Source organism: Marmota marmota, unplaced genomic scaffold (assembly GCF_001458135.2).
Source record: "Marmota marmota marmota unplaced genomic scaffold, marMar, whole genome shotgun sequence".
Classification (NCBI taxonomy): domain Eukaryota; kingdom Metazoa; phylum Chordata; class Mammalia; order Rodentia; family Sciuridae; genus Marmota; species Marmota marmota.
Window position 1 is genome coordinate 41,445,562 of NW_025999900.1, and position 17,124 is coordinate 41,462,685.

General features: G+C 36.4%; 1 protein-coding gene across 6 annotated transcripts in view; it reads left to right on the forward strand.

Moving 5' to 3' along the window:
- Lin52 (lin-52 DREAM MuvB core complex component) overlaps positions 1 to 17,124 on the forward strand; it is a 116,808-nt gene that overhangs the window by 44,413 nt on the left and 55,271 nt on the right. The window contains exon 6 of one of the 6 annotated variants that reach the window (XM_015493941.2): positions 16,086 to 16,439. The exons of the other annotated variants lie outside the window; for them this stretch is intronic. Coding sequence (XP_015349427.1) covers positions 16,086 to 16,099 — 14 coding nt within the window. The 3' untranslated portion in view covers positions 16,100 to 16,439. Of the gene's footprint in view, positions 1 to 16,085; positions 16,440 to 17,124 lie in introns of those variants that run through there. 6 annotated transcript variants of the gene reach the window in all.

Consider the following 17,124-nt stretch of genomic DNA (forward strand, 5'->3'; position numbering starts at 1 on the left):
GATTCCTGCATCATCAGCTGAATGTGTATACTGATGTGCACCCTGCTGCGTGTTTTAAATTCTTTCCTTTGTTAAATGAAAAGTATTCTGTGCCACAAATATAGGAAAAACAAATAGCTTTTTGCTGAATACTATCCAAGGTATTTACTGGAAGCTTCCCCTAAAGTTAACTGTTTTCTCCCTTAATTTTCTACTTCAGAAGTTCCAGGAGTCAAGTTTTCAATGTATTAATGGACTGGGAAATTATTTGTCAACACGTGGAAATGAGGATTTAGGTTTTTTGTGTAATAGCTTGGCTAACAGAGCAAGGTTGTGCTGCAAGAACTTTAAGGGTCTTGCTGGGAGAGGCAGTGTAATGAATGAAGCAGAACAGTTTTTCAGGAACTTTTCAGGTCAGTGATGGGAGAAATCAGTTGTCTTTTCAGGCAAACAAAGACCTAATTTTAGTTGCATCTGCCTGCAATAGGATAATCTGTTTGCAAATTGAACAATAGAAATTTTCACTTCCATTAAAAATAGGAACTGTTGCTTAACTTTTTAAACTGAATAGTTCTTTCTGGCAACACTTCAGAGTTCTGATTTTTCCCAAACATTATTGAAGAAATGTCTTACTAATAAATTGTGAAATGCAACTAATTTGATTTCAGGTTTCTTATAGTATTTTTCCTTTCCTTGATGTTAGTCATTTGAATTGACATGTAATTCTAATTTTTTTAATATATTTTTTTAGTTGTAGTTGGACACAATACCTTTATTTTATTTATTTATTTTTATGTGGAGCTGAGGATCAAACCCAGCGCCTTGAACGTGCTAGGTGAGTGCTCTACCACTGAGCCACAACCCCAACCCCAGCATATTTCTTAATTTAATAATTGGATGTTTTTATTAGTAAGACTTACTGTTTATGCCTAATTTACTTCTTGTCTAAGCCTTCAGTAGATTCTTCAGGGATAGGTATAGAGAGATTTCTAGGACTGTTGTAGGTACTGAAGATCCTCTAAACATATGCTATTTACAGCAGTAGCCACTAACCACATTGTGTGTTTAAAGTTAATTAAAATTAAATAAAATTTAAAATTTCATTTCTTAGTTAGTTGTACTAGCAAATGCTCAATAGCCGCATGTGCTCAGTGGCCTCTATATCAGACAGCACTACCCTAGGCTAAGTGTCAGCAAACTATGCCCACAGCCAGTTTTTGTTTTCACTCTGAGCTAAGGATGGTTTTACATTTTTATAAGATTAAAAAATGAAAACAAACAAACAAAACCAGAAAACAGAAGATTATGAAATAGATTGTGGCCTGTAAAGCTGAACATATTTACTCTCTGGCCCTTTATAGAGTAATTTGCTGACCCTTAGATCTAAACAACTTCTTGATTTCAACTTTCTGATCAAGTTAGCTGAAGAGTTTTCCTGAGCCAGCAGGAAATTCTGTATCTCTTAAGCAAATCTGTAGGCAAATTTCAGAACAAAGTTTCTTACTCTGATACAGAGTACGCAATGAGTCCAGAGCATACACACATCAGTTCTCTGGACCTAGCAAAAGGGCAGGGCACAACCCTTATGGGGGGGTCCCCTCTTGCCTCTGAAAGAGTTCTGTTTCTATTCTTCACCCTTGAATAGATCCTACTCCTTAAAAAAAAAGTGGGCTTGGCATTTAAAATAGGTAAAATGCTTTGTGAATTTTCAACTTGCTATAAGCTTTGTGAATGACACCTGTAGCTTACTAGATCATTCTGATTTTGCGCACTATTTTTTTCTTCTAAGTACTATATTTTTCTGTTACGCTGAAAGAAATATAATGCATGCATTCAGCAGATAGACTTAATCTTTTAGGAAAGAATTTACTATGAAGATTTTTTTTAACTATTCAAGTGATATTTAATTGTTATATTATTTCAGTCAGTCTCCTAAGAAGAATGGAGCTAAAAGATTCTTTTGCTGGTATTCTCAACACCTGAGATAGTCTTCTCATGCCAAATGTAATGCTAACAATGTTAAGGCTCACAAATTGGCCTATAAAATGAGCATCTGGCACTTCTGTGGTAAATTAGAGAATCAGCTTGTTGCTTTCAAGGTAGGACATTGACATTTACAACATAACTTTGCTCATTCCCAAATTTTTGATAACCCAGAGCCTAAAATGCAGGAAAGTATCCTTGAAAAGATCAAGTCACACATTTGGACTTTTGATGTAAATTATTTCATAATTAGAAGTAAAATAATTCACTAAAATATTACCTACAATATTTTGAATTATTAGTAGAAACATTGAACTGGTGTGAATCTTCAGATTCAAGAAAGTCATGCCAAGTTATTATGGACTGTGGGGTCATGAAGTGAACTGAACCACAAAAAGAGTTACATTTCAACATTAGCCTTGGAGAAAGATGCTGGAGGCAGAAAAAATAAGGGAGATGAAATTCGAAAGGGAATCTTTACCAAGAAATCGTTTTTTCCTAAGCAACTCCATGAATGGTAGCAGTATTTTGATTCTATTACCTGGTACAAAATTAGTGCAGATTTTATTACTTAAAGCTTTACTTACTGATCATAATTGGTTATGGCTTCAATTTATAGTTTCTCATGTTAAAACTGACTAAACTTCTGAACCCCCCCCCCAAAAAAAATTCTTCTAATTCTTAAGTATCATCCCCTTTGCCATTCTTTGCCACATCATCTCTAAGTCTTGCTCCTTCCGTTTTTTGATAACACTTTGATATGGGCCCTCTAAACCTCCGCCACCCTCTTGTCTTGTCAGTATTAACAGTGTACTCCTCTTCATTGTCTCTGAAGATAATCTCCTTGAAATCATGAAGTCATGTGCTTCCCCCTTCCGTAAGGCATGACAATGTACCCTTTTGGATAACCCAATTTCTAATAAGAGATTTCATAATATTTCCTACGTAATTGAGGATGAATCTCTTCTAAAACTGGCTTTGCCAAGTTTGACATCTTTATCCATGGCATTTTATGATGCCAGTGATAGTCTGACAGTCATATGCCTCCAGCTGGAATTTTACACTCCAGTTGAAAGGTCAGAAGTATTGAGTGAGGAACATCTCAGGGTTTAGAGTTGCAAAATATAGACATCAAATATGATCTTCCACATTGTCCATGATGGGGAAGACCTGAAATTCGAACTTTTGAGAAATTAGACATTTCTCCATTTCTGGCATGAAGTATTTATAAAATCATTCCCCCAAAAAAACCTTGCCTTGTATTTGAGGGTTTTGTTTGTTTGTTTTTCTTTTTTTTAAATTGGCCTCTTGCTATTTGGAAACATTCATTTTTCCCCTGAGATTCTCAGGGAACCTCTAGCTTTTTCATAAAGCCTGCATATTACTACAATGTGGAAGAGTCAAGGATGACTTTAAATTTCATAAGCTCTGTTTTTATACCTTTATTTTATTTATTTATTTTTATTTGGTGCTGAGGATCGAATCCAGTGCCTTGCATGTGCCAGGTGAGTGCTCTCCTGCTGAGCCACAACCCCAGCCCCTCATAGTCTTTTTTTTCCTCTCTAGCAATGAATGTTTTAGATAAAACTTACTAAAACGTTTTTATCATTGCATTGCTATAGTATGCTGATTTTTAAGTTCTTTGGGTATAAACCAAGGAGTGGGATAGCAGGGTCAAATGGTGGTTCCATTCTGAGTTTTCTGAAGAATCTCCATACTGCTTTCCATAGTAGTTGCACCAATTTGCAATCCCATCATCAGTGTATGAGTATACCTTTTTCCCCACATCCTCGCCAACATTTATTGTTGCCTGAATTCTTGATGACTGCCATTCTGACTAGAGATGAAATCTTAAGAGTAGTTTTGATTTCCATTTCTCTAATTGCTAGAGATATTGAACATTTTTTCATATATTTGTTGATGGATTGTATTTCTTCTTCTATGAAGTGTCTGTTTAGTTCCTTAGCCCATTTATTGATTGGATTATTTGGGGGGTTTTGCAGCTAATCCTAAAATTTACATGTTAACGCAAAGAACTCAGAATAGTTAAACCATTAAAAAAAAAAAAGATCAATAGTGAAGGACTCATACTTCCCAATCTCAAAATTACTGCAAAGCTGTAGTAATCAAGGGATTGTAGTACTGGGATGAAGCTAGCCGTATAGATCAATGTAATAGAATTGAGAATTCAGACAAACCCTTGCATTTACATTTAATTGGTTTTTGACAAGGGTGTCTGAAACTATTTTCAGTGGGGTAAAAAAATCCCTTCAACAGATGGTGCTGGGAAAACTGAATATCCATGTGCAATAATTTAAATTACCTCTTACCTCACATCATATACAAACATTAACTGAAAAAATGGATCATAGACCTAAATAGAAGAGCTGAAGTTTTAAAACTCTTAGAAGGAAACAGACATAAATCTTCATGATCTTCCATTAGGCAGTAGTTTCTTAGATGTGATGTCAGAAGCATAAGCAAAAAAAAAAAAAATGAGCTTCATCAAAATTAAAAACTTTGTGCTTCAGAGGCAACATTAAGAAAGTGAAACAGCCTGTAATCTCAGTGGCTCAGGAGGCTGAGGCAGGAGAATCACAAGTTCAAAGCCAGTCTCAGCTACTTAGCAAGGCCCAAAGCAATTTAGCAAGACCCTGTCTCAAAAAAATAAGAAGGTGGCTGGGGATGTGACTCAATGGTTAAGCACCCCAGGGTTCAATCCCTAGTACTACCCCACCACTAAAAAAAAAAAAAAAAGAAGAAAAAAGAAAAATGAAATGACAACTCACAGTATAAGAAAAAATATTTGCAAGTCATTTGCCTATCATCTAATGAAGGCTTGTATCCAGAATAAAGAACTCTCGTAACTCAACAATAGAAAAGAAACAACCCAGTTTTTTAAATGGCCAGAGCTAAATTATAAACCAACCCAGATGCGCTTCAACAGATAAATGGATAAAGAAAATGTGGTACATATATACATAATAGAATATTACTTAGCCTTAAAGAAGAGTGAATTATGGTATTTGCAGGTAAATGGATGAAACTAGAGAGTATCATGCTAAGTGAAATAAGCAATCCCAAATAACCAAAGGCCAACTGTTTTCTCTAATAAGTGGATGCTGATCCATAGTGTGTGTGTGGGGGGGGGTAGGGGGGAGGCAGGGGTCAGGGAAGAATGAAGGAACATTGGATTGTGCAGAGGGGATTGAGACAGAGGAATTATGGTGGAATGAGACAGACATTATTACCCTATATACATGTATGATTACACTACTGGTATGTCTCAGAATCATATACAGCCAGAGGAATGAGAAATTTTGCTCCACTTGTATACAATGTGTCAAAATGCATTCTGCTGTCATGTATAACTAATTAGAACAAATTTTAAAAATAAATATACGGGGGGCTGGGGATGTGGCTCAAGCGGTAGCGCGCTCGCCTGGCATGCATGCGGCCCGGGTTCGATCCTCAGCACCACCTACAAACAAAGATGTTGTGTCCGCCGAAAACTAAAAACAAATAAATATTAAAAATTCTCTCTCTCTCTCTCTCTCTCTCTCTCTCTCTCTCTCCCTCTCTAAAAAATAAATAAATAAATAAGTAAATAAATAAATTGCAGGAAAGAGAAAATAAAATAAATAAAATGGCCAAAGGATTTGAATAGATTTTTCTGCATAGAAGATATACAAATGGTCAGTGAGCACATTTGGAAAAATGTTTAACATTATTGGTCATTAGCAAAATACAGATCAAAACCAGAATGAGCTAGCATTTCACATTCATTAGGGTGACTAAAATAAAAAACGATTGACAAAAACAGGTGTTGTTGAGGATGTGAAATAACTGGAACCCTTATGCACTGTTGTCAATGTAAAAATGATAGAGCCACCATGGAAGACAGTATTGCAGTTCCTCAAAAATTTAAACTAGAATTAACATATGATCTAGTAGTTCCAACTCTGAGTATATATATCCAAAAGAATTAAAAGCAGAGAGTTAGTTATTTGATGGTGTTCATAGCATCATCAATTGCTGAAAGGTTGAAACAACCCACTTATCTATTGATGAATGAATAAACAAAAAAATGTAGTATGTACATATAATAGAATTATTCAGCCTTAAAATGGAGGTGGGAGGAAATCTGATGTTGAACCCTGATGCTATTAACTCTAAGTGAATAAGACACAAAAGAAAAATACTGGCTGGTTCCACTCACATGAGGTAACTAGAGTAGTCACATTCATAGAGATCAGAAGCAGAGCAGTGGTTGGCAGGGGCTAGGAGGAGGGAAAAAATGGGAAGTTATTTCTTAATGAGTGTGGAGTTTCAGTTTGCAAGATGAAAAGTTCTGGAGATTGGCTGCATAATGATATAAACAAACATAAATCTATACTGAACGTACACTTAAGATGCCGGGTGTTGGTGACACATGCCTATAATCCCAGTGACTCAGGAGGCTGAGGCAGGAAGATCCCAAGTTCAAAGCCAGCCTCAGCAACTTAGTGAGGCCCTAAACATCTTAATGAGTCCCTGTCTTAAAAAAATAAAAAGGGCTGGGGATGTGACTCAATGGTTAAGCAGTCCTGGGTTCTACTCCTAGTACCCCCCCCAAAAAAAAAATTAAGTTAAGATGGCAAATTTTATGTTATATGTATTTTGCCGCAATTTAAGAAGATAGATGCTGGCATTACATGAATTATAGCTCAATTTAAAGAAAATTGTATAAGAAAAAGAAAAATAATAATTAAACTTATCCAGGAAGCCTAAAAGGACTTGAAGTGTATTATATGATTATTTCTAATTGAAGGCCTTTTTTATTTTTGTATTTATGTATGTATGTATTTTTTTGGTGATGCTAGGGATTGACTCCTGGGCCTCATGCACTCTAGGCAAGTGCTGTACTGATGGGCCTCATCTCAGCCCCTTGAAGGCCTTAAAAAAACAAAAAAGTATATTAATTTTATATTTCACTTCCTTCAAGTTATGAAGAAGTACCTTCTCTCCTTTTCCTTTTATTCTTTCCCAAAATAGATTTTAAATTATCTCCTTATCCTCCCTGGTATTCATTTTAACATCTTAAACACTGCCAAGTGTTTACTTGTGTTTCTTAGGATTTAGATATTATAATAAATAAAACATCTATTATGGATTATTATAAAAAGCAATATCCTGACCTTGAGTGCCAAAAATGCCTAAGCATCTCTCAAAGCACTTATTAGCTGATTGGGAAAACACGGCAAATGTGTAAAAAGATTGTGCACAGGGCAAGAGAGCTTGCAGGAAGAACCACTTGAGTACCATAGAAGTTCACAGATACGAGAAAGCAGAATAGGCCAGAGGTGAGGAAACAGTGGTATTTAAACTGGAGGTGGAAAACAAATCCTATATATCCTCAGTGGTATAATCAGTGGGTTCTTCCTCACTGTAAGACTACAAGTAAAATTTAACATTCTGTGTTAGCAGTTTCTATTCAATTAACCTGCACGTTTTTTTCCCTCTTCTCCATTTCCCTTGTTTGGCAGTCTACTTTTCTATTACAGAAGAGGAGGGGAAAAAAACATTGCTTGTTTTTTCATCCTCCCACATGTGAACCAGTAAGTTAGCATTTACAAGCAAATCTTATATCATAATTTGGCCATCAAACTGTAGCCAGCTCTCCAGATATATACCCTGCTAAGCCTGCAAGTGGAAATAAAGAGATAAGAAAGTAGAAATGTCAAACATTTGGCCTAGGTGAATTTGACCTGCACCTTGACAATGATTTTGATTATTTTTGCTTTCTATGCTGAATGAATTTACTACCCATCAAAGTCTCAAAGACTCTTAATTTTTTTTTTTTTGGTTAATCTTCAGATGTTGTTTTAAAAGAAGTTAATTTAACAGGAATTAGCATTTATATTCTACTTTGTCTGTATAATTTTGATAAAGATTAGGACAAGTGGACTGGAGCTGTAGCTCAGTGGCAGAGCGCTTGCCTGGCATGTGTGAGGCACTGGGTTCAAGCCTCAGCACCAGATATAAATAAACAAAGGCATTCTGTCCCTCTACAACTACCAAAAAAAAAAAAAAAAAAAAAAAAAAAGAAAAGATTAGGATAAAATATAATTACTGACAGTGTACCTGGAAGTTCTAATTATTCTAATACTTTTTAATAAAGTATGTATAGTAGATAGCACTATCAGGATATGCCAGAGTAACAAAGGTTAGTTTTGATTTTTCTTAATTTTTAAAATATTTCCTTCCTCCTATCCCCCGCCCCGCCCCTTGTTCTTGTCTTCTCCGTGTTAAATGTTAACCTCCTTATGACATGGAATGATGATTTTTGAATTTTCATTAGGTACATCTTATCGATAAAGCACTGAAACAGTTACTATTACAGCTAATTTTTACTTACATAAAACAAGAGTTCTTTTAAAAGATTAGCTAGGACAGTTTTAAAAATTCACAGCAGCTCAGATGTATATCAGTTCTGGCTTGGCAGACATTGACCCAGGGCTGTGCAGTGTTTTATTACCCTCAGCTACAGAAGGACACATACTTATAGCACCACTTTTGTAGCAGATATTTTTATAACTCTACAAAATGATTAGACTGACGTAGAGCAATTCTCTAAATTCATAGGTATTAAAATATTCTGGCAGCTGTCTCCTTTTTGCCTTTAAGTTGAGACATCATGATGAGATAAGACTGTACCAGGCCTGATCTGTACATGAATGAGGTTAGGCATAGTATTCTCACATTATTGACAAGGGTCTTTGTCACTATAAATAGGACAAATCTTGGGGGAAGGGCTCCTATTGTAGTAATTCCAATTCAATTCCGGTAATATTCTTGTTTGTCAGAAACCTCTACTTCAAAACACATTCTATGCAATTAAATAAGAAGGAAATTATGGTGTAAAAAATGTTTTTGAATTCTAATTGAAATAATGTAGCTTGCACTCAAAAACATATAATCTCCTTAGGAGTTCAGGGTATTGATTAGGGTTAAGAGAGTGTTAAAGAAAACCTGGATGGAAGAAATCTGCTGGTAAATTAGTATCAGGGTACAGTGGTATGGGACACAGACTTCTGTTCTCAAATATGCTCCTGGCAATCTCTGGATTTAAGGTCATAGTCCTGGGGGTGGGGGGGGGACCCAGAGTCTAGGAAGATCTCATATTTTCATCTCAACTGCTCTCTGACCTCTCTTTCCCTAAGTACTCTGTGCCTGCTTCCAAGTGTCTCAATTTCTTTTAACTGGGAACAACTTATAATTGAAATACTCTCCTTGTCTTAGTTTGTTTTCTGTTGCTATAACAGAATATCTGAGACTGGATAATTTATAATAGAAAGAAGTTTATTTCGTTCACAGTTCTGGAGGTTGAATATCCAAAATTTAGCAGCTCTATTTGGTGAGAACCTAATGCTGCATCATTATATGATAGAAAAGTGGAAGGGCAAGTGGGTAAATGTGAAAGAGACAAAACATTAGGGGCATAACAACCCATTCTGGCAAGAATGAACCGTTGGTTTCCACAAGACATTAAGCCCTCTTACTAGTGATTGAACCCAGGGTGCTTTACTGCTGAGCTGCACCTTAAGTTGTTTAAAGCTTGTTAAATTGTTGGGGCCGTCCTCCAATTTGCAGTCTTCTACCTCACCCTCCTAGGTCATTGGTATTACAGGTGTGCACCACCAGGCCCATTTCCAATCCCACCTCCTACAGGTCACATTTCCTAACACCAAACTTTTACAATGGCAATCAAATTTCAGCATGAGTTTTGGAGGGGACAAACCATATTAAAGTCATAGCAGTCCCCTCATTGGGAAATATGAGACCTTAAATAAACAGCAAGTGATCATTGGTATAAACCTTTTGGAAAACCGTTAGTATTTTGTAAGGTTATTCATATACTATCCCTTGTGACTAGGTAATTGCCAGTGCTAGAATAATATACCCTGGAAATAGAAATGCATTCATTTGTATATCAAAAGATATATACAAAAAAATTCAGAAAGGCACTACTGGTAATGACACAAACCTAGAAACAACTCATCAGCATTATAACAAGTAAACAATATATTATACAAGAATATAATAGAATACTTACAGCCTCAAAAACAAACTGTTACTACATGCTACAACAGGAATGAGCCTCAGAAACATGACGTTGAGTAAATTAAGGCAGACACAAAACAGCACATATAATAGTACAGTTTCATTTATATCAAGTTCAAAACTAAACAAATCTAATCTATGGTAGTATAAGTCAAACTAAAGGTTGCATTGGGGTTATGGTGATAGCTGGGAGGGATCATGAGAAGGGAGGCTTCTGGGGTGCTAGTAGTGGTTCCTTCTATACTTAAATGTGATTATTACATGAGTAACATTTATGATTCGTACATTTTTGCATATGTATGTTATACTTTTAAAAACTTAAAAAAAAACTGTGGAGAAAGAAAGGAGGATCACATGTTTGAGGCCAGCCTTAGTACTTTAGCCAGACCCTGTTGCAAAATTTTAAGATTCTAAAAAAGGGCTGGAAATGTAGTTCAGTGGCAGAGTGTTCAATCCCCAGTACCATTCAGTACCATCAAAAAAAAAAAAAAAAATTTTTAACGAATAATGGCTAAGATAAAAATTGAAACAAATTCACTCTGAAGTCTCCTGGCGAATCTGTCCTTATATTGAAATGATAGCCTTTCTTGTCTGTCTGGTTTGAGACGAGAAGATCATGAAAGAAGGGTGTTGAGTATCAAGTTTTCCAAACAGGAAAAGAGAATCTTGAGAAGTAACCAATTCCCAAATTTCAAAATATTTCTTGAGCAGGCCTAATATAATGGAATAAGAATAATAGAATTTTTTTTCTTGGGTGTTTTGTCATCAAAAGCTGTGAAATGTGTACAACTTTTTGTTCCTAGATTTGTTTGAATACAAATATTCCCAATATTAAAATTTTGTCCCCAGGGCATCCTGAAAGTGACACGTCACTGAAATAGCAAGAAGGTGGTGATGAATGTGGTTCAGTAGATGGCAGTATTCCCTTTGAAGTTTTTAGTTAAAATGTGGGTACATGGGTCAGTGACTCTTAGTAACTTTTTTTTTTTTTTAAGTAGAAGTAAAAAAGGGTCACATACGAGGGTAAGTGGACTAGAAAGAATATTTTATGTTTGTGTGTTTGTTGTTTTATGTATTACAATTTTGAATGAATCAACAAGATTTAAAGTCCACAGATCTATAGAACACATTTTTCCATGTAAAATCCTAGAATGGTAGGTAGCCTCTAAGAAATTCGTTTAATGTGGTATTGCTTCAAGGGGTTGGTTGTTAGTGGATAGAATATTTAGGACAGATATGGGCACTCTTTTATTCTTTCTGTTTTTTTTTTTTTTTTTTATCCAGTTTGGTATTTAGGAATATGTATATATCAAGATTGAGATTGTGAATAACTGCTATGGACAAAGATGTCAGTGAGATTTATTGATAAGAAGATTAGGAATCAGTTGAGCAGAAATTAAAAGAAAAATTAAAGTTGACTGTTTTTACTTTAAAAAAATTTGTTTTAGTTGTAGGTGGACACAATATCTTTTATTTATTTATTTATTTATTTTTATATGATGCCAAGGATTGAACCCAGTGCCTCACACATGCTAGGCAAGCGCTCTACCACTGAGCTTACAACCATAGGTCTTTACTGTGTATTTTATTTATTTATTTTTATGTTGTGCTGAGGATTGAACCCAAGGACTCACTCGTGCTAGGTGAGTGCTCTACCACTGAATCACAATCCCAGCCCACTGTATATTTTAATACAAACAAAATACTATTTAATAGTCTCTTTTTAATATTGAAATTTTCTTAAAATGGTAGCATTGGCTAAGAGCTCTGGGGTTTAAGAAATCTGGGGGTAGTGGGAAAATCTGGCATATAGGGATTTTCAGTTATAAGGAATTTGACATAGATTAGAATAATATGCCATAGAAGAGAAGATTTACCAAACAGTCTAAAGACATGCCTTTCGTGCAGAATAGGAGACCAATTAACAATTTAGTTGGAGTCAAAAGAACTACATTCAAATCTTTGCTCCTTGTTAGCTAGTGACCTTGGTCAAGTCACTTAACCTGCTTAAGTTTTCTTTTTCTTTGGAGTATAGGTAGTAAATAATAACTGCTGTAACCAAGCGCAGTGACACACACCTAAAATCCCAGTTACTCCAGAGGCTGAGGCAGGAGGATCACAAGTTCAAAGCTAGCAATTTAGCAAGACCTTGTCTCAAATAAATAAAAAGAGGGTGGAATCCCCCTCTGCCGGGGATGTAGCTCAGTGGTTAAGCACCTCTTGGTTCCATCCCCAGTACCAAAAAATAAAAAGGGTTAGGGATTTAGCTTATTGGTAGAGCACTAACTAACATGTACCTAATAGTACTGGGTTCAATTCCCAGTACTGGGAAAAGAAAAAAAAACTGCTTTGCCTCCCTCATATATTGTTGATGTATAAAATAGATGCATTGGTTTTAAGGGTGCTGTGTTGATGATGGATTCTACATATGGGTTCTTCTTTGTTTTTGTACTGTTCAATTATCTTGTTTCCTCCAGTTTTCTGCCTTTAGCTATCAGGTGCCTACTGTCAAACACTGATTATTGTAGCTTCAGCAGCCATCATTAGTATATACTAGTGGACACTGCTTTAGGTGCATGGTCTCTAAAACCTCACAGCTGCTCTGTGAGTAATTTGAACCTTTGACTCTAGTTTATATTTGACAAAGATCTGGAGGAGTCACAGAGCTGTGAATCAAATCTAAACCATCTGACTCCACAGCCACTGCTTTCAGTGTATGATGCTCTGCCTGTCGTTGATGTACTTGAGTTTTGACTTTTCTCTATCTAGTATTTTAGAAGCTAGGACCATATAGTATTTTATGTATTGGATATTTATAGATATTGGTCTTCGAAGGAAAAATTGAGTATGATTTGGAATTATTATTAATGGAATCCTGATACATGCAATTACAATTTAGGAGTGGGGGAAGTTGATGCTTCTGACTTTTCTGTTTTGTCTTTAGCCAGAGCACAGGCAGATTATTTCTTGAAAATTCACTCAAGGAGAGAAATAAAGAGTAATGTTATAAAATCTAGTGAGTGTTAATGTCTGGTTTAGATATATATCATGATTTTGTTCACAGATATACCTTTCTATTATATTTTATTTACTATTTGAACTGGTTTTCCTTTTTCTTTCTTTGTGTGTGCATGTGTTTTAGAGTGTTTTCTCCTTATTGTAATTATAAGTACATATGAACATTTCCATTTATAGCTATGTTACCTTTCAATAGTTCAAAAATATTGTTTTTAATGGAAAAGGATTTTTCAAAAGTTTAAACCCATAAATATTATTTATTCATATTTTAAACCTATAAATGTTACTTATTCATGTTTTGGTCACCTTCTGATTTACTCTATAAATTATCATTAATTATTTTTTAAACAGTTGTAAAGGGAAGTTACCATATAACCGATATTTAGTTTGCCCAACAATTAGTGTGGTATATTTTTTACAATTAATTAACCAGGAAAGTCCATATTTAATTCCGATTTCCTTAGTTTTCTCCCTGATGTCTTCTTTAGTTCTCAATCTTATCCAAATTTCTATATTACAGTTAGTGGTGGTGTCTCCTTAGGCTTCTCTAGACTATGACAGTTTATAAGATTTAATTTATTTTTTTGAGACCTGGACAGTTGTAAGGAGTACTGGTTGGGTATGTTGTAGAATGTCCCTCAGTTGGAGTTTGGTGTTTTATTGTGTTTATGGTTTTCCTTTCACTGCATGCACCAGCCCATATGGAAAGGGTGCTCTTAATCATAGTGAGCTCTGTGAGGAAGCCAGATTAGGATTTGAAAATATTGGATGTATAGAGAGCGCCAAAGATTAGCATTGACAGCCTTTGTTGGCATTGAAACATTGGCTATATATTCTTTACATTTTTAATTTTTTTTTTCGTAAGAAGCCAGTTTTAATTCTGATTGAGAGCAAGAGTCTAGGTGATATGATCTACTCATGTCCCTAGAATAATCTCTTTTCTAATTGTACCTGTTGGGGCAGTTAGGATGGATTTTAATGTTACTCGTAGGAGCTTTATTTAATCTGTATTGACCTTTTAACTAGTAATGGGCAATTTTGGGTGAAATGTTAATTGATTAGAATTGTAGAAATTATACACAAAGCTGTTTTGTCACTATAGCCTAGAGCAGTGTAGGATTAAAACAGGATCTGGTTTAGTTACTATTCTAAGATGAATTCTTAAGAACTATTCTTTTAGTAGTTTTGGTTTGTATTCCAGTCTGGTGTTGGGTTTAACTCTGCTAAGAATTATTGTCTTTTAAATCACTGAGGTCCTCAATTCTACTCCATTAAGGGCCACTTTTCTGCCAATCAAAAAACAGAATCTTGGAGATTGATTTTTGTTACACTGGCTAGCAATGGCTGCCTGGTGACAACATTTCCAACTCTTTTATGTAAACAGAAAGCAATCAAATAAGTACTAATCCAAGGATTATGTGGACCCAAATCTGGTGACCAGAAGAATCTCTGCAGTGTATGACCCTGGCTCTTTGCCTCCTAGTGCCAAAAGCTTCTTCCTGGAAAGCTTGCTTGCTGCTTGTGGTGCCTGTTAGATTTCAGTACGCCAAACTCAAAATGCTCCTGCAGCTCCTGAATGGAATTCAAAAAGACACTTACATTTCCATAAATAAATTAAGAATTCAGTGGTTTCTTCGGGCTAATCAGGGCAGGCTGATAAACCTTGCTAGCTGTTTAATAAATGAATTGTGACTGATTACCTATTAATATGGACGCCTCAGGAATTCACCCTGGGGGAAGCAGAGCAGTGAAATAGAGAGGGGCATGGCCCCTTGGGAAATCAGGGCTTCATGTTTGCAGCTTAAATATCTCTGTGAAGTATCAATAAGGAGGTAATTGAATTTTGAACACAAACATGAGCGCCGGATGGATGAAAGGGGGAGGGGGATCAGACTGTCTCTTCTCTGCCCCTTCATTCTCCCCTCCCTTTTTCCTTAGAGACCACTCTAGTAAAGATAGATGCTAAATCCATTAAATAAAGATTAGACTCTGTCGTAGTAGAAAATGGCAGCTTAGCTAGATCCCTGGGCAAATTGGAGCCTTTTGCAATACAGAAAATTAAAATATACATTTTTAACAAGGGTGCTATCTTGCTAGCGATAATGCCATGTTAGCTTGTGGGGTTCGCTCCTCCTTCAGATTGGCTTTTGTTTGGACAGATCACTTTCTCTTGTATTAATTCCAATCTTTTCTGTATTCCTGGAGCAGAAGGGGCTGGGTTTATTTATTTATTTTTTAAAGCTCCTGTTGAAGCCTTTTCTCTAGCATCCTGCTTGCTTGTAATCAGAGGAGTGGGAAGGAGATTAGTGTCCCATGAATTGACGGTAGATAAATGTTCCCTCCCTTTAACTGGTGGGTCCAGAAGAGCCCAATCACCTGTATTTTCAGGGATGATTGGAGACTGTACAGCTGAGCAAGAAAAGGGCTAACAGACTGAAATAAACATTGCTGTTTAGGGTATAATTTACTTGGCTTTATTTCTGCTAGATAAGGTTATTGATTTGCTTTGTTCTTCTGTTTTAAGCCAGATAATGTCATATTAATGTGTGAAAAGAATTGGCATCATTTAGTTACAGATCATAATATTTACTCCTTGTTTAGCAATAAGAAAAAACAAACATTAACATTAAATACTTCTGTTACCTTTATGTGAACACCCAGATTTGGCTTTTTGGACTGACCCTCGTTTATATGTCCATCTAGTTCTAATAACCCTTTTCCAAGGCTTTAGTTGGTCAGCCTATCAACAAGTATTGATTGAACATCTGTTAGGTGCCATGGTCAATGGTGAAAAAAGTCTGTCTTGTGCATCTTCAGATACTTCAAACAACAACAACAACAAACAAAGCTAATCATGTCATACTCCTGTTAATAAAGTTCTTTGGTTGCTTGGGACCTACAAGATAAAATGTAAATTCCTCTGGCCTTCACAGAAGGGTTTCCTAGCATTGGCCTATTCTTTCTCTCTGGTTGCATCTGGAAAACTTCTGTTTATCTTTCAGGCCATTTCAAATGAGATCTTGTCATCATACAGTGTGGGTTCTACGTCTGAGGCTTTGAGGATTTACCATGGAAAAGAAAATGTACAACTTCTTGGTCTCAGTAATCAAGGACTTCGTGCATCATTTGCCAGATGGTATTGCAGATGTTCTCAGCTCTTTGTTTTGACTTCAGAGATATCTTGATGATCAAGTTTTTAATGATTTGTCCTTATGACATTCTCTTTATAATTGGAGTTTGTTTTATAGTGATGGAAGAAATCTGGTTAAGACAAGAAGTGTTTGCTCTTCCCACCATTACCTTACCAGTGTCTTAAGTTATCTTCAGAGGGAGGAAGTGGACATACTTATAACTTATTATCACAGTGCACAAATTGCCGCAGTCTGGCTGGGCACAATCAGGAGCCACTTGTCAAAAGAAACTAACTTTATTTTTAGAACCACACACGCCAAACAAAACAGCCTCTCAGGAAAAATCCTCAGAGCCTCAACTGCCACCACCGGCTTTCCACAAGCCTCTCTCCACCTCCCACAATCCTCCTGCTCTTGAGGCCGATTGGCTGGGTCACGTGGGCGGAGCCAAAAAAGTCCCCCAATGAGCAGCTCCATGGTCTGAAAGGGCAGGGAAACAGTCCAATGAGCATCACCGCAGAGGAGCCAATCAGCTAGATGTTGCTGGGGCCGAGGAGCCAATCAGCTAGATGTTGCTGGGGCCACTGTGAGCCAATCATCAGCCGGCAGCTGGAAGTTTGCTGGGGCCCCTTCGGCTGTGGCTCTCAACATCTCCCCCTCTCTGTTTAAACAACAAGCATGTGGCTTAGGGACGTGTCTGTTAGGCAGTCCAATTCAACATATGGTCCTTACCCGTCATCGGATGAACTGACCTCTAGGCGTCAGCCTCCTGTCTTAGGTTGGTACCACTGCAATTGGATCATACCCGTCACTGACTACCGGTCCAGCATACAGCTATACTTGTGGATAGGCCTTTGCACCAGTGGGGGGGTGAGGTTCTTTGCCTCACCTCTGTTGGCCCCCAAATTTT